Source organism: Chironomus tepperi, unplaced genomic scaffold (assembly GCF_022539635.2).
Source record: "Chironomus tepperi strain 1889 unplaced genomic scaffold, CSIRO-AGI_Ctep_v1 contig_394, whole genome shotgun sequence".
NCBI lineage: Eukaryota > Metazoa > Arthropoda > Insecta > Diptera > Chironomidae > Chironomus > Chironomus tepperi.
This window is the reverse complement of record NW_027226516.1, coordinates 73,312-91,933: the sequence shown is the minus strand read 5'-3', so window position 1 is coordinate 91,933 and position 18,622 is coordinate 73,312. Positions and strand designations below refer to the sequence as shown.

The 18,622-nt window shown below is 33.2% G+C and overlaps 1 protein-coding gene across 1 annotated transcript; it reads left to right on the top strand.

Moving 5' to 3' along the window:
• The first annotated feature begins 8,468 nt into the window (after positions 1-8,468).
• On the top strand, positions 8,469-14,998 carry LOC139096524 (L-dopachrome tautomerase yellow-f2-like). The gene is made up of 8 exons (XM_070648263.1): positions 8,469-8,771; positions 10,928-11,130; positions 11,289-11,370; positions 11,494-11,517; positions 12,844-13,104; positions 13,176-13,193; positions 13,271-13,641; positions 14,684-14,998. The coding sequence occupies exons 1-8, from the start codon at positions 8,663-8,665 to the stop codon at positions 14,825-14,827; spliced, it is 1,212 nt and encodes a 403-aa protein (XP_070504364.1). The 5' UTR covers positions 8,469-8,662; the 3' UTR covers positions 14,828-14,998.
• The last annotated feature ends 3,624 nt before the right edge of the window (positions 14,999-18,622 follow it).

Here is an 18,622-nt window from a genome sequence, read left to right as displayed (position 1 = left end):
TCTATCATCAATTATATTTATTTGACATATTTTTACCAATTTTAACTAGTCTATTTTTTGATGATACATGTTTATTTACAGTTCCTCACTTATAGCCTTGAAAATTCAGGATTATTCTTAAAAAATTTCATAAAAATCCTTCAGTATGATAGTTGAGAAATTTAAATTCCGACTCTTGACTATGATTTTCTGTTGGATTCAGATAAAATCCGGTATTACACCAGAATCACGCTAGTTTAGTATCGGATTTTGGATCGAATAACCGACTTGTTCTATTTTGGTTGGTCTCTACATTCATTCAAACTAGAGCTCGAAGTTTATTTGGATTTTGTATGGAAAATTCGACTAAAATCGACTCAACTTCATATAAAGTCCAAATCGACTTCAAGCTCTGATTGAAACTAACTAGTCCATTTATTCCTTTTGCAATCTTGGTCTAACTTTCCTGCTACAATATTTCAACACATATCTCATGATTTTCTTGATAAATCGACGATAGATTATCCTGCACCAATTTTTGATTATTCGATGCCAAAGAAGCTCTATCATGAAAGTTATGAATGCCAATAACAATCCATATGAAACTGTTTGAAAAATAGGCAACATTTCCTTTAGTTTAAGCATTGATGCATCAGTCTCATCTTTATGTTGTGTTTCTTTATTCAGTTCCAGTAACATCATCCAATGTTGTTTGATTCCTGACTCATGAATCCTCAACGAAAGTTCACCAAGTTTTTCATAGAATGGACTTCGTCTTGTCAGTAAAATATTTTCATAATAAGTCAGAATTTTCTGTTGAAATTGATAATAGACATCATGTGCTATAGTTTCCTCATTAATTTGAGTATTAAGCAGCTCTTTTACAGAATCACATCCAACAAGTAGAATATTATTTGGATTTACAGTCATAAGCTTTTGAAATTGCTTAATATAGTCTGAATTAGTAAGCCAAATCTTAAGTGATTCAGTTCTATTGACAATATTAAAGTTTGACTGAGATTTGTTCATGATTTGCAGCAGCAGCTGATCACCATAGAACTCATATTCAGTATCTAATAACTCTTGAATGCTTGTTAATTCACTGTGCTTATGTTGATCCATTAAAATGGATGTAATGACACCTTGATACACATTACCAAGCACAATCATCATGAATATGAAAATCTGCAGCATAAGCTTCAATGCAAAGTGAAAATTTTGAATTTTTATCGATTGTTGTACAAAAACAGATGACAATCCAATGGCAAAATTCAACAATTCAAGTATACAGCGTTGACTTTTTCTTTCCAAAAAGTACCACATAGTGGAACCTATCATAATGTATATGCCTATTAAGTGCCAAACATCACATGAAAATGGCTTGATAAAAAATCTCAACAAAAGTACGTGATTTCTGACAATTGGAACAAGTGCACAATATCCATTGATTTCATATGTAGGAATAGTTTTAAGTCCATGAACGTTACTTGTCGTTCCTGAATAATATCCAATTTTCATGAACATATCGACTTTTGCATTTAATATCTCATGTCTGAAATCATTTAAATCTGTGAATGTTGAGTATCTTGCAACTATTTTAGCATTTTGCTTCTTAACAATTGTTTTGATGAGCTCAACATCAAGCTTCATTAAGTCTCTATTCGTTTTACCGAATTTTAACGTGTATGTGTATCCCTTCATGTCATTAAGCTTATCATTGAAATAATCACTTGTGTTTAATGATGAACTGATTCTAGCAATCTTTTTAAGCAAAGAATCTCCTGTAAACAGCTCCACAACTTTGTTTTCCTGCACATTTGGAATGATAAAGTTAAGGGTTCTCAAATTAGCCAAAACATGCGATGGAAATATGATTTGATTTGTATTTGATACATCTTTTGGAGGAATGACCACAACATTTGTAAGTGGTGACCAGAATCCATAGTTTATGCAGCCATACAGCTTTCCAGCGTAGTGCTCCTATTTATTTTAACAGTTATAGAGTATAGAGAGAAGGAAGAAGATATCCGCGTGGAAGTTGAATTCTTGACTGATGGCTGGATAATGCTGACTTCCACGCGACTATCTTCTGCCTTCTCTCTATACTCTATACAGTTAAACAATAAGCAAGAATATGACAAACTTCAAGCAGAGCTCGAAGTCGACTCGAGTCAACCCGAACAACACAACATTTTCGCCAGGACGCCGCTACGTCGCCGCATAGACGTTTTAACTTAAAGTCGCTGTGATGACTGATTTCGATCCTTTCTTTAATTGAAAATTGTTGTTTTTCGCATTGTGCCGCTCAGAAACTCAACTCGACTAAATTTAAGTCACCTCGACATGACTTCAATCGACTTCCAGCTCTAAGTCTTCAAGTATGTCCCAAAAACCAATTAAATTTACCAAGTCAGATTCAACTTTTGAAATCAATAAAAGAATTGAGCTTTCTTTAGAATCTAGAAAATCCGTATTATCTATGTTCTTGCAACTTGGTAGCAAGACAGGATTACTTTTCTGTACAGCCTTCCTCACAACGTAATATAATGACGTGTCGTTGTCTATGTTGATGATGCTTACGTCGTTGATATTATTTTCATGATTCTGATTCCAATCAGTAATGACATGCTTGACAAATTTGTAGATCAGCTTGTGATAAGGATCATAACCCATTGAAAAATTGTAGCAACAGCTGAATGATGTGAAAAATCCCAAAATTACTGCATAGCCAAGTAAAATTGTCATTGCGAGTTAATGAAGTGTTGATTAAAAAATGAAACAATTTCAAACCTATTGTTTAGTAAATGAAATGTTTCCATAGTTATGTAATAAGATTGTGATCATTTGTTTGTACTTTGATATCATCTGTTTGCATTCTTGTAATGAGGTAGTTTAAAAATAATAATATAGGCTGTGGCGTCTGAACAGAGTGGAATCTGGGGTATCAAGTATACCAGGCACATAGGCAAATTTACCATTGCAAGAGTCTGGTCTCTGTAGCCGAGTAGTTGACATCAAATGGAATGTCCATACTACTCTTTTATAAGGACGAATCTCTGAATCATTATGTGCATATTCAATTCATAGCATAGAAAATTCTCGACATTCAGACTACGTTGTTTTGTTGCCAAATAGCTCAATCAATCCAAAATTCGATCTCTGACTGGGCAAATTTGGCATCATTTTACAGTCAAGTTGTCTTGGTACCGGATTTTGGATCGATTGGCAGACTTATGGATCTTTTGGGTTGTTTGAGGGTTAGAAACTCAAATTGTACCTCTGACTTGCTTCGTACTGAGAGTTTAAAACACATTAGTAATGATATGAATCTTTATTAGACAATTTCAAATATTATAAATTATTTATTAGATGTAAGGCTGATTAGCAGTTAACTATTACATATCCTTTAATATGTCAAGCACCCAGCACTGATCCTCTTTAAAAATTAATAATTTTATGGTAAATATGGATAAATTGATATATCTTCAATTCTTGGCCCAACTTTACGATTTCGATACATTTGAAATGCTTTCAAACTCTTTTTAAACCATCGCAAATAGATCAATCTGATGTAGTTTTTTATGAATTTGAACCATAAAATCTCCATTAAGCATGTACATCCAGCAAGCATCAAAAGATGATAATGAAGTAGTAAAACTGGGACAATTTCTTTCATTTTTAACATCGATTTATTAGGGCAGTCCTGATCATGTCTTGGACGTTCTCTCAACAATTGCCAATACTGCTTGATTCCTGACTCTTGTACCCTCAATGACAATTCACTTAATTTCTCATAAAACGGAGTTCGACGTGTCAGCATGATAGTCTTGTAGTAAGTCAACATTTTTTCAGGAAATTCCCGGTAAACATCACTTGCTCTTGTATCCTTGTCAATCTGTGTAGTCATCAGCTCTCGAACTGCATCACATCTAATAATTAATGCATTTTTTGGACTCGTTGACATAACTTTTTGAAATTTTTTAATGTAGTTCCTCTCGATTACTCCATTACCTATCGATTGTATCCTATTAAGTGTCCTTATACTAGTTTGTGACTCATTAATCCTTAAGATGAAAAGTGTGTCAGCATAAAAGTCATATTGCTTCAAAAACAGTTCCTTAACATCAGAAAATACATTGTGAACGCGATGATCCATTAAAAATGACGTGACTGTGGCTTGATAAACATTTCCGAAAACAATCATCATGAATATGAACAATTCCAGCATAACTAAAAGTCCAAATGGACATTTTCGAGTGCTTAAAGGCTGTTGGAGGAATGAAGAGATTACTTTGTATGTAATTTGGGCACTCATAGTCATTCGGTGCCTGGAAAATTGTTTATACAGTTTCCATACCAATAAAGCTAATAAAATTGAAATTATTAAGCAATGCCAAACTTTGCGCTTGAAAGGATGAACAGTCAGTCGAATAAAATCCTTAGACATGTCAGCAATTGGAGCTAATGTACAATATCCATTAACTTCAAATATGTTGATCTTCTTAAGATGTGGATTTCTGTTTATCATAACTCCGAAATTCTCAAGATTCAGGAACATGTCAACCAAACCTCGTGCAATCTCAAGTCTGAAATTTCTTATGTTGGATACATCATGAAAAGTAACATTTAGATGAGCATTTTGTGACTTTGCAATTGTTTCCATAAGCTGAATTTCCGGAATTAACGATTTATCAGCTTTATTGCCAATTGCAGTATATGTGTAGCCTTTCATATCGCTTAACTTATTGCTAAATAATATATTTGTATCGTATGTCATATTAATAACGGACGAACAATGCTTGCGCAGTATATCACCTTCGTACATGCTTGTGATTTTGCCATTTTTAATATTTGGAATGATGAAATTCAGCGTTCTTGTCAGGATCAATATAAAGCATGGATTATTTACATTTGCAGTGTCTGTATCACTTGATGATGGGATGAGTATGACTTTTGATTGTGATGACCAAAATCCTGAATCAAAGCATCCAAAAAGTCCTCTTGTGTAATATTCCTGAATGTGACAAAAAGAAGGACTAAATTGTTAATGCTATTGATTTCAGCTTCAATAAGGTCAATCAATTGGAGACTAGAATATCTACCAGTGGACAGAAAAACCAAATCTGTCATCTTATGGGTGTAATGTGACTCTAACCCTAATCTGACGTGACTCTGACTTGACACTGGATTTGATTAAACGACCAGAGTCACGCCAGTCTGGTGTCGGATTTTGGATCAATTAACCGAATTGCTCTATTTGGGCTACAAAATGTCTACTGTGACATCAATCTAAAGGAATTGTGGACATCACACATACTAGCTACCCACAGAGTATGTTTCTCGATATAGGGACCGAAAAATCCCGGAAAAGTTTGGTTTCGGTCCCTTTCCAAGTCCCAAAAATCTTCCGGGACCGGAATTTTGGGAAATCATACCACAGAGGGCTGCCAACTCTGTCTCTGATGTAGCATAAACTTGACTTACCTGTCCAGAAGAAATCTTCACAATAACAATCATAATAGAGCTTGCTCTTGCATCATAATTTGTATCTCGTTCCTTTTCATTACAATTTGGCAATAGAACAGAATTATCCTTAGGTACAGCCTTCCTCACAATGTAAAATAATGACGTGTCGGTGTCTAAGTTGATGATGGTTATGTCATTGATATTATTTTCATGCTTCTGATTCCAATCAGTGATGACGTTCTTAACAAATTTGTAAATTTCCTTGTGATAAGGATCAACAGCGATTGAAAAATTGTAGCAGGTGCTAAAGGATGCAAGAAATAACAAAATAATTCCACGACTAAGCAGAATTTTCATGTTGACAGCAAAAAGTTGTGACTTAAAAGGTCGACGAATCGTTTGAAAATGTGAATTAAATTGTTTGTCAATAATGATAAGTGTCGCTGTAGTTCCAGACACTGCTTATTATTTTGTTTGTATTGTGATGTAATCGACACTTCATTGGAGCATTAAAAATTGATGGGATTGTTTCGCGGAAGTTTTGAATGAATTTTTAAACTGAATGTAGCCCTAGTGGACAAAAATACGTAAATACTAGTTAATAGCAAGTTAATGTCCAGTTGATGATTAGTTATAACGTATTTCTGTTTGCTCGAGTAAGTTAATTGTAAAGCTTTGTTTAATTTTTTAAGATTCGTCTAAAATTGCAGGACTGCTGACAAAAAATGCAGTGGTTCAGCCTTGGACGAACTATAAGACACTTAGACAAGGTCTATCGAAATCTGCAAGACTGTGCATCTAAAATTAAGTAAATGCAGTTTTTGACTTAGCCCTAATGTTATGGCAAGTTTTGAATTAAGATTTTATGAGAATATAATCAAGATAGGTCAATATTATGCGTATTTAAAAGGGAAAGTGAAGGATATGGAAAGGATATGAAAGACAACAAGACCGAAAATGAGATTTTAATTCAAAGCTACATTTAAATAATTCAAAAATTTTAATTATTTATTAATATTATATCTAATAATTCCAAAAAATATATAAATGCAAACAATTCATAAGAACTTATAAATATTGTGATCATTTGCTTTATTCTGATTGGCCAAAAAAATTTACACAAGTATATGTACAGGACAATTCATAGGTATAATGAATCAAAAATTACCACGCAAAAATTACCCAACATTTTTAAATTTTACAAAATTGTTACTTGTTATTGAGGAAAATTAAACGAAAGCTTTCGAAAAACATTTGTGGGGTTTCAGAGCTGTAAAAATTTTTTCTGTGTTAAAGCTTACTACTTTAAATTTTTAAAACTGTTATTTTAATTAGAAAGCATTCTGAAAGCTCCAAAAAACATTTGGTAAGTTTTGAGAACATTGCAATTGTTTACAATGTAATTCATTGTTTCTTAACAAGTAAATGCATGCAAAAAGGCAGGAAGGGAAGTTTTAGGATTAAAGCAATATGCCTGCAGAATAATAAGTTCCGCCCGAATTTCTTACAATTTTGTCCAAAAAAGTTCAATTTTGATCGAATTTTAAAGGAAAATCACCTGAATATCGAATGAACTGTGCAGTTAAAGGCAATTTTCTGCCTGTTTCCCTCAAAACCTTCTTTAAATTTCATTCTAACTTGCTTTGAGGGTTGAACTAACTGTAATTAAATTAAAAAGACTTTTTTATTGAATTTTCTTGCCTCAAACTATCCAAAAATTTTGTCGAAAATGAATTAAACACACCAACTTTAATTATATAAGCTCTAAGATATATAAAATATTTGAAAAAAGGATCAAAAATGATGTTCATCCTCGTCAAATCCAAGCCCAAAAATTTAATCAGATAATTTTTCTTCTTATTCCTCAAAAAAGTTTCATTTTCATAAGAATCACCTAATTGTGTAACCTTTTGATATTCTCTCCACAGAGAATGAGTTTTAAATGAAGAGATTTTTATTTTTTTTTTTCGTGTCGATAGATAGTAGGAAGTCTCATAAGAGATGCTTTGAGAATATTTTTTTTTCTTTCCTTATAAACAATAATAGAGTTTTTGCACTCATAGTTATAAGGGGGAGTTCATAAATGATGTCAATAATTCGGGATGGGATGTGGATTAGAACTAAAGACTAAAGAAATGACGAAATTTTAAGGGTCCGTTCACTAATTGCTATGGTCCATACAAAATTGCAGGCTTGCAGATAAAAAATGTAAGTTTGCAGCTTTGGACGAGCTATAAGATATATTCGAAAACTGCAGGATTATGTACATTCAGAAAATACAGATATGCAAGTAGTCTTGGGGCTTCGAATTCTCAACTCAATCTCCATTCCTTTAAACTTGATTTAAACTCCATGGAAAATTTGATTCCTTGTTTGACGTGTAACACAATTTCAATCTCTTCCCCTTAAGTGCCTTACGTAATAAGTGAACGACACCAATGGAAGTTCGGGGTTTAGAGATGTTTCACTTATTATGTTTAGGAGGGGGCAGATAAAGCTTATTCTTGAACTTGAGTTCGATAATTCCATTGCAGAGTTGGTTATCGGTTATTTTCGTGCATTTTTTTCTACAATAGACAGTCAGTGGTGACTAGCGACGGGTGATGGCAGTGGTCAACAGTCCGGCTGATGGTGAAAGGTGTCAGAGGGCTTTTGCTGATTTTTGTCGTTCAGAGGCATAACCAGAAATGTTTTTAGGTGAGGGATTTGGAATTTCGTTGTATGGATCACCGAATTTTGTTGGGTTGGCGAATCTGTTATATTGTTCATTTTTACAAAAAATCGTGTTATTTTGTAACATAATAAGTGAACGTTTCCTTTGCTTCTTCAAAAAAACATTAAACATCATTTATGATTGACCCAAAAAATGTTTTTAAAACAAAAATATTTTTATTTGTTATTGTTGTTGCATCTTATTAATAATAAAAACAACAATAACATGACTTTAGAGCTGAAAAAAAAAAACATTTTTTTTTTCTCTTAAACTTCTCAAGTGAGTGTCGCTGTCACGTAAATCGAATTCATATTAAGGTGGTATCATCAGAAGGGAGAGAAAGGAATAAGAATTTTTTTTGTATTTGTCAGTAGACATTCTACTTGCTGCTGCTGTGTATATCATCACAACTTTAAAAGAAATTGAAAAACTTTTTTTTTATTCATCCTCGTCTCTTGTCTTCTCATTCGTGAATAGGAATCAGCCGAAGGAAGATTGAAAATCATGAGTTTGATCGTAAAAGTTTGTTTGATTTTTCTATTATGTACGGTGGTGAACGGCAAGTTAACAGAGTATGTGAAATGGCAAAGTATAAATTACAAAAATTTACCAAGTAAGTAGAAAATTTTTTTTGCTGACTGGAGGGCAAAGGTAAACGACGGAAAGAGAGCAATCAAGTGAAAATATTGACAAATACTTAGAACTTTGAGCTTTCACTTTATGTCGATTTTTTGACACGATATTATTATTTATTCAATATTGAATTGAATGTCGAGTAAAGTTTGAACAAGAACTTGAATGTTTGGGGTCAAAAAAGTTTTGTTTGTGGTGTTAAAATATGATTTTTTTCGATGATTCCAAAAACAGGTACTGAGAATTATTTAGACAAGTGATGGGCAAGCTGAAAGCCATGAGCAATGTACGGTTTCGGGAGAGGCTAACCACTAAAGCAGTGGTGGGCAACCTTTAATTTCTCGCGGTACACCTTAGTAATAAGCCTCGACAAAAAACCTCTCACAGCATACGGTTCATGTCAGTAGTGTGCCCCAGCACATAGGTTGCCAACCACTGATTTAAATTGCATAAACTGTGAATATTAAGATTATTATTTTTAATCTGTCACGTGTCGCATTCAATGCTCATTAACTTGTCTGGAATTATTCTTAAAATGTTGTTTCTGATAACAGAAAGTTGGTAAACAAGACGAAATGATTTTTATGTCTGATGAGTCATGCTTGAATTAATAGATTCGATGAATTGTACAGAGATTTTCAAACTATGTGTGTAATGTGAAAATTTTAAAACTTTCTCTTTTAAGTTACCCCCTAATTTCCCCCAAAAATGGGAAATTTCCATCAAAAACCCTTTAAATTTCCACCAAAAAAGGGAAATTTTGGTGGTGAATTGGAATTTTGTCTAAATCATATTGTTTTCCCCTCGAAGGTTTTTAATGCTGAGACCAAGGCATTTCATATTCTATCTCAAAATTTACCGAAACCGACACTTTGGGAAATCCTAGATCAGTGATGAGCAATCTGTGCATCAATCACCAAATATTCTTGTTAATGTCATGAACCGTATACCTTGTATACGTTTCTATCAAGGCTTATCACCAAGGATTACTGCGGAAAATCAAAGGTTCACCTTGATAGTAATATACGAATGGTGTTTCGACAAATCTTAATATTAAAATGTAATTCTATCAAAAATTAATACAATTTTTTAAATGAAATAATACATTTCTCATAATTTTACATAGAAAGCATTAAACACGATCGAAAAAGAGCGTTCAATTAGGTCAAGGACAGTTGAATAATCAGCTTTCTTTTTAAATGTACTGATAAGACTTAGACTTTTAATTTATATGAAAAAAATTCATATTGACATACGAGGATTATTTAATACTATAAATTCACTAGAAATATCGGAGATTATGAATTGGAATAGCAACAAAATCAGAAGGTTGTTAAATTATAATGAAAAGTTATAAAATAGTAGAAATGAGTTAGTTCTTAGTAAAAATATAGTAATTGAAGGTAACGATTTTAAAATATGATTATAGCATAATAATTAAAAAATGAAGTAAAACTTAGTTGACATTAGTACTGGACATCAAGACTACAAGGGAATTTATTGAAGTTTAGACCTCAACAAATCTCAATACCGAGACTAAGACTCCCCAGTTAATCCCTTAGTAAGACTTCATCACTAAAAATACTCAATCAACAAAGCATTCAGCTACTATGCATGTATGTAATCTTTAACAAACAAGATGATATCAGCCGCCACAGCTGTTTATTTATTTTCAAATAAATTACTGATCATGTGTCATAATAAGCAGTCTTACTGTCGAAGTCAAGATGTCTCTAATTGAAAACCGGTTAGAATCTTCAATAAAGGAATCATTTACATCAATAACATCAAGTATTAATAATTTCCATAACAATGACAACCTCCGGGGTACCTTTATTGTGGTCAAAGAACCACAAACTTGAATAAAGTCCCACACATATGCTGACTGCTACATAAATAAACGATGTACGTGTTAATTTTGATACAACAAAAAAAAAATTATTAAACAGTGTAAAAAAATAATGAAATTAATGTTATTAAAATGCTCACAGCAACATATTAAATACCATCATTAAACTCTATCAGAATAACTGATTATTTACATGTCTACATTTACTTCTTTTTTCTTATATGCCGTTCACTCTCACTCAACTCACGTTCATGTGATAACGCTTGGCAAATAATGTTTATAAACAGACCCAGGAGACTCATCATTTTATAATCCATATGTGAATGTTCCCTTTGGTATAGCTCATTATGGTAATAAGCTATTTGTTACGGTTGCAAGACGTAATCCAGGCATACCATCGTCATTAAATGTTGTCGAATTGACAGGAAATCCACCATATATTAATCCACCGTTAATAAGCTATCCAAATTGGAATATGAATACGTTGAATGTAAGCATATTTTTTTTTTGTTATTTTTATTTTTTGGTGATTATTGTATGCGGCATTGTCCATAACAACTATAACAGTAATCCAATTAAAAATTAATATTAAATAAAATAATCTCTTTTTTTTTGTCAATTGTTTCATAATTTTAATGTATTTTGTAGCCAGGCAATGTACCAAATCCAGCAAAAATTGTTTCAGTTTATCGTCCTCGGGTTGATAGATGCGATAGGCTATGGTTTGTGGGTGAGTGTGATTTTTATATTTTTTCAATTTTATTTGCAGTGCTTTTGATGTAAAATTGCATGAAAGCTTTTATTTGACTTTAATTTCATATCTGATGAATAATTTTTAATATTTATGTTGCAGATACTGGCGTGTTGGAGTATCCGAGTGAGTATTCAAATGACTTATGTACCATCGGATGGAATATATATGAGGTGTATTTATAGTATCACTTTGAATCATGATTCAGATTATTATTAGCTACTCGTTTTTATTGACCAGGGGTAATGCTAGATATTTCGGAAATTTTCAAAATTTCGGTATTGATAAACATTACATTCGTTTTATAATAGAGTGGTTGACATTAGTTTGCGAACTTGTAACCATTGAAATAAATGATAATTTATGAATTTTGATTTCCAAGGAATTCCAAACTAAAATGAGATTATTGCCTTAAAAACTAGATTTTTGCGCAACATGACGCAAAATTGATAAGGATCTATTCAAAAATTGAAGAATTTAGTTTAAAAATATGTGAATTTGACTCTTATTCCGGATACACTTCAAGTGAAGCAAACACTCAGCCAATTCAAGAGATTTGGGTCTCCAACTTTCTCTGAATAAGCGCTACTTATTTACTTACTTCCATGCCGAAGGCGCACTAGGACCCACTGTCGCATTTAGAGTTCGTCAAAACCTGGATCTTTCTTTAGATAACTTTTTCAAATTTTTAATTTTTAGCACTTTTGAGTCGTTGAATAAGAGCTGAGAATTTAAATAATTCATAATTTTGGGTCAGTTTGACAGAAGTTAGTTTGATCTGGACTAGTTTTCCTCAATTTAGATTTTTATTTAGTATTCTAAATTACATCATAGTTACTACGAATAGCACAAATTGCATGATTTATCCACAATCCGGTCCCAAGCGGACGTAAATCAGACTTGTGCCGAGTTTGTTAACAGATCGATTAATGATAGGATTTTGGATCTATTAACCGATTTGTACTGTTTAGGCCTATTCACCATATTATCGAGTTCCTAAATTCGATAGAAAATTGATCAAAAAACCGCGTCTTAATTCAACATGGGCAACTTTAGTACATTCTGTGTGGTAAAATCAGCTTTTGATTAAGGTGGCCTTTAAATTTACACAAAAACGGGACACTTTAAGTAGTTTTCGAGACAGAGCAAATTTGTAAAAAAAATAGACAAATAACCAATCTATCCATGATGCCCCTGAGTAGCAACAATATCCCAGAATAGCTAAATTGTCATTCTTATCGTTGTTGCATGCATGCAGTGCAAAAATTCTATTAAAATTTCTCATTGTAAAAACAAAATAATCTAAAATCTCCCACAAAATTCCCATATTTCCTGAATATATAGAACAATTCTAACAACTACCACAAAAAATATTTTCATCGATATTTAATAAATTTCATTTTCAATTTTACATCCTCTTTTATCCCACTGACAAACAAAAAATCATAACAGATAATCAAATAAATGTTCAACGACCATCAATTTGGGCAATTGATTTAAAAACCGATGTGGTAATTGGACGATTTGATATTCCTGAAACTATCGTACCAAATGGACGTGGATTAGCTTCAATTACAATCGATGATGATGATTGTACAAATACATTTGCCTATATACCCGATTGGATGAATAATGCACTGCTAGTTTTTTCAGCACAACAAGGCAGAATGTGGAGATTTAATCACAATTACTTCTTTTTTAATCCATTTGAAGGTAAACTATATTGAGTTTGGATAGATATGAAAGGATTGATCAATTAATATAGCATAAAATTTCTCCCATAGGTGATTTCGACGTTGATGGTAAATGGCTGCTTTTTATGTTCAGATTCCTTTCTTTTTTGTTATTATCCATTAACTATTCGTACAAATATTGATAGGACTGCAATTTCAATGGAATGATGGTATATTTTCGGTTGCATTGTCGAGAACAAAGCCAAATGGATATAGAACAGCATTCTTTCATCCACTTGGTTCCTTTAGTGAATTTACTGTGTCGACTGAAATATTAAGGAATGAGACGCTTGCAACTCGACGTACACATGGGAAAGATTTTAAATTTGTTGGACATCGTGGTCCAAATACACAATCTGGATCGCATGCTGTGGACTTGAATACGAATGTAATGTTTATGGCTGAAATGCAAAATAATGCTGTTAGCTGTTGGAATATTAAAAAGGATTTGAAAAGAACGAATATGGATATTGTAAAACAAAATAATTCAACGCTCATTTATCCTGTGGATTTGACGGTAAGTAGTTAGACGGAACGATGAACAATTTTGATTGTTTTGAATTGTCTGGGGATTTTAAATGATGATGATTGTCAATATTGAATTTGATAGGGGAAAATGAGGGAACTAAAGTAATTTTGAAGAGTTCGAAGTTGATTCAGACCCCTAACAGGCAAAGAGACCGCTTTTAGGTACCGTAATGGTCTTTCTGTACAGTATTATGTATTCTGAGCCCTAAGAGTATGCTCTTAAATCTGTTAGGAGACAATCGATCTTATGTGCCCTTAAGGAAGTGGTGGACAGCATTTTATTATTCAAGGCATTTACCTTTCCACTGTTGTAACCCTCGACCAAGATATATATAACAAGATTGACATACGTTCCCCAGTCGTTATGGTTTTCACACATATTACCCATCAATGCCTTAAGCAAACTTGAAAGAAACATTCGGAAATTACGTAACGCTGAAAATGCCATTTAAGATCCCCGTATCCACTGTAACGCTTAGTTACAAAGACATGAACAAAAACGTATAAACTGTACCAAGATTGTAAACCCTGCTCTCTGTCGTGGTCGTTACTAGTTCAAACCTTTTTTTGTTATTAATTTACAGTTGTGTACAACTTGATTTAAGTATCCAGCAAGTTTGAACCTTACCATCTCTAGTCTGATTGTGGTGCAGCCATCCTCCATATGAGATAGATTGAATAGTGTTTTAATCTATCTTTCAACACACTTTTTCTGGCATGTAGCTCAGATACCAGTGGTGTATTTAAAAGTATCAAGGAATACCACGAGAAGTTATAACCTAGAGCTCGAAGTCGACTCTGAATTTGTATGAAAAAGTCGACTTGAATCGACTCAACTCTATTCAAAATTTGATATTTGATATTTGGTGAACTTTGGAGTCAGAGTTCGAATTTTTTAATTTATCAGTCCCACCACGAGAAGGGTATACGAGTGGCATGCGTCAAATGTGGAGTGAACTTCAACTCCCCAATCAATCCCTTTCAAAACAATCACATCCATTAATCCAAATATCTTTCAATTTCAATTCCAGATCGACAATGAATCATCCTTATACGTTCTATCAAATCGCTTACCACGCTTCATTTACGATCGCTTCGACACAAACGCATACAACTTTAATATTTGGCGTGAAAACATAAATTCTGCACTTTCCGACACAACATGCTTAACATAAGTTATTATCTTCTATAGTACAGTATAAGTTGATACCACGATGCAGCATCAATTACGTTCATATTAAATTCTTTTTTTCCACTTTAGAGCTCGATTTATACTGTATATAAAATATAGAGAAGAATAAATGGTTGTTGCAACAGCATAAAAAGTTAAAAAAAAAGTTTTTTCCGACGAGTAAAAATTTTCAGTATTAAAAACTGTTATTAAAATTCTACCACCATCCTTTAATAAAACAAATTAAACAATAAAACTCAGACAGACGACTTGAAATTGCTTTGCTATTCTCCATAAAGCTCTTTTTTTTATATATCCATGAAAAAAAAAGCTGCGGCAACGAGAAATACATAACTGTGTGAAAACACACAAGTTGGGACTATGGGAGGCATTATTTAGTGGTGCACATTAAGAACATACGTGTGTTTATATATAAAATTTATATTATTTTTTTGTTGTGATAACTAGCGCGATGAAAATTTTAACAGGAACAAAAGGCTTCAATTTTTGCTTGCTTATCATAAAAGAATAAAAAAAAAAATTAAAACTTTCTTGTGTGCTTTTTTAATGAAGCTAATCTGTTGGGAAAGACTTTTGTTGTGGGATTTAGTTTTGTTCTTAATCTTCATTCACGTATTTAAATGTAGAGCAGTGGTGTTTATCCTGTAGATCGCTTTAAAATTAACTCAGTTTTCAGACAATTTTAGTATTTAATTAGCAGGTAACATGATCTAGTTAATTAGATATTTCTTTTCAAACAAAGGAAAAGCCGATTTAAGTATTTTGGCAGGTCCTGCTCCAAGAGTTTGAGGATCCGGACCTTCAGAAAAAAGTTAGATGTCAAAACTTTGTCAAAATTCCAGCAATAGAGTCAGATATCATTTTGTAGTTTCCAAGTCGGAGCTGGTATCCAGTAAAAAGCAAGTTGACACGATCCAGTGAGGCATTTGCCATACAATTGGGACAAGCGGCAAGGTAAGAAGACAAGTCTTGTGATCAACGATATCAAGCATACGATTCAGGATTATATTTACAGCTGCTATAGAAGGATTCTCAAGCTGTTGACAGAGATATTATTGCAATTGGTATTGGAAGCCAGTGATAGGGTCAGTTTCAGATGACATCTGAAGGGAGCCATGGATCACAATTAAACTATACGACCAGAAAAGTAAGTAAGTAACTATAGCAAGAATCTCGAGATTTTATGGAATTGGAATCCAGAAGATTGGCTTTCAAATTAGATTCTTCAACAGAAAGCAACTCAGCAAGACATCAACAAGGAGATACAGATGAGAAAGTACAATTGGATATGAAATTTCGTAAAAAAAATACCGGAGGAAATGTCATTGCTATGACAGAGACACAAATTTGTTATGCCGTCTTTCTATAGAATCCTCAAGGGAGATTCATCCAGGAGGTCAAAAAGCTACATGATGTAGAATCATAATGAAAGAATGAGAGCCTGACGTACTCTGGCAGACAAAACGACCACTTTTAGGTACCGTAGTGGTCTTTCTGTACCATGAAAGCTTGTTTTTTTGTCTGTTAGGCGTGTGGACAGATAGTGTGTACAAACTTGGTGACTGGTATGTGGCAGAGCCATCATCAGAGTCAGATAGAAAGCCTTTTGATGTGCCTTAAGCTTCAATTAGCCCAAAAACTCTTACTTACTTCCTTGGATGGGGCGCACGGGGGCCCATTGCCGCACGTAGGGAATGTCTGAAGACTGCTCTATCCTTCGAAACCTTCTGTCAATTCGGGATTTTAAGGACTATAGTGTCCTTTTAAACACATGCAATCCAGGAATTCTTCGGAATCCTTTGTGGATCTCTTGGTATCCACAAAGTTTGAAGTAATTACCTTAAAGACTGAGGCATCACTTAGCCTTCTGTATACATGACCTGCCCATCTCTAGCGATTCGCATATAGTACTTTCACTTAGTAGAGTAATTTTGTAAAATTTCTAGAGTCGATGTGTGTCGTGGACCCTAAAAAGTTTAACCATCACTGGCATAGAGCAAGCAAATAACGTCTAAAATGAATTTCTAAAACTATAATACAATATAATCTTATCAAGTTATAATACATCCTATTTATAATCCTCATTTCCCTCTCATATTCCCAGAATTCACTTTACTGATTGCTCCTATCTCACATCATCAGTATGACAACATCTATTTCCGACAGCAAAAAATATTCACAGCATGACAAAAAAAAAAGTTGAATAATAGAAAATTTCGCAGAAGTAGTAAAAATTTTTCATGCCCATCAGGCTGTCATGTGCTAATCCCTGACTTTAGAAATAGATAAAAAAAAAATATTCATTTCATCAGAATACATTACAGTAGAAATAAAATAATACGATTATGATATGTAAATAGCTTAGAGCTATATTCTTGAATGGATATATAATGCATATGTTGAGATAAAATGAAAAAAAAATATTCACTTAACACCTTGGGAGAGAAAGGATGTTAACAGAAAGTGTTGTTGTTGGAATAATTTTTGCTAAAAAGCATTTCCATTAAAAGCTTACCGGAGTTGAGTTAAAGTTAAAAGTTCGAATTTAATTTTCTTGAAAGCAACAATATTTAAATTCAAATTAGTATAATGGTCGATTGAATGAAACAGAAAAAAAGGTGAATTGTAAATTTTTTGTTGAATAATTTGAATTTTAAATTTTCAACTTTTAGTTTTGTAATTCCATCAAATTTGAGTGTGCTTTGCTGAGTCTGGTTAGATACATATTTTACAAATAATCATAAAAAGTTAACCCGAAAGGACAAAAAACCGTTAGAAACAGTCATTAACTGAACAATAACTTGCATTTAACTATTTATAGTGTATTATTTTCGACTGGGGTATCTTAAACTTCATCACATTTAACCAGTTTTAGTATAAACAGTATTTAATTTGGTATCCCTGGTTTGGTATCAGGGGATATTAGGGGTGTAATGTGAAGTTATGTGCAGCCGTGTGAAGCCATGTGAAGCCGAAAATTGAGGGGTATCAGGGGAATGGGGATGTAATGTGATGCCACATAATGCTATGTGAAGCTAAAAATTCTGAGGATGGGCGCTCCCGATACTCTAGTTTGGAAATATTAAAGTGTGAATCGAAGTTCATCGGTAGTGTAGTAGTTTCATTCTTTGGGATTGAATCATTGCACATCGATAAAGTAAGCAGTAGGACAAAAAATGTAAGTTAGATGCAAAGACGGAAAATGTGTGCAAACTTTGTGATAAGGTCAGCAACAGATTCAGATGGAAGGCCTTTTGTAGAAACCTAGGCTTCACATGGGAGCGTGGTTCCAGTAAGTAAGTAAGTAACATCAATCCTGTGATCATGGGTTCGGGACTCAGAATTGAGACATTTTTCATATGCCTTTTTTCACACTTGAAACGTGACATACAGCTTCCTTATGTAGTCTACAGACAGGAAAAACGTTAAAGAAGTGTTTCCTATCCCACTTTAAAATTGAAGTTCTAGGTAAGAGTGTCGTGATTTGTCATAAGCTTAGAGACGCATTTAACGCAAAGCTAAAAAAATTTTAGATTCAATCAAAATCCAGTCAATTTGATAGGTTTGCAATTGAAGACAATCAAACATAATTCCGTAACCTTACATTACTCGACTTATATCAATGTAATTGTACCTAGCTCTCATTTGATTGTTTGCTTAGTCGACTGTCTAATAGCCAGATCTGATCAAAGCCAGTCTTACTCGGGTTCACTTGGTTCATAGCCTATCTTAATTGCTTTCATATGGCCAAAAAAGTGAAAAAACTCTTAAATCCGGC

Excerpts from the sequence above, each read along its gene's own strand:
- LOC139096524 (XM_070648263.1), top strand. The coding sequence starts at position 8,663 with ATGAGTTTGATCGTAAAAGTTTGTTTGATTTTTCTATTATGTACGGTG. Across the intron at positions 8,772-10,927 it reads AAATTACAAAAATTTACCAA|ACCCAGGAGACTCATCATTT; the intron begins GTAAGTAGAAAA and ends GTTTATAAACAG. Across the intron at positions 11,371-11,493 it reads CGATAGGCTATGGTTTGTGG|ATACTGGCGTGTTGGAGTAT; the intron begins GTGAGTGTGATT and ends TTTATGTTGCAG.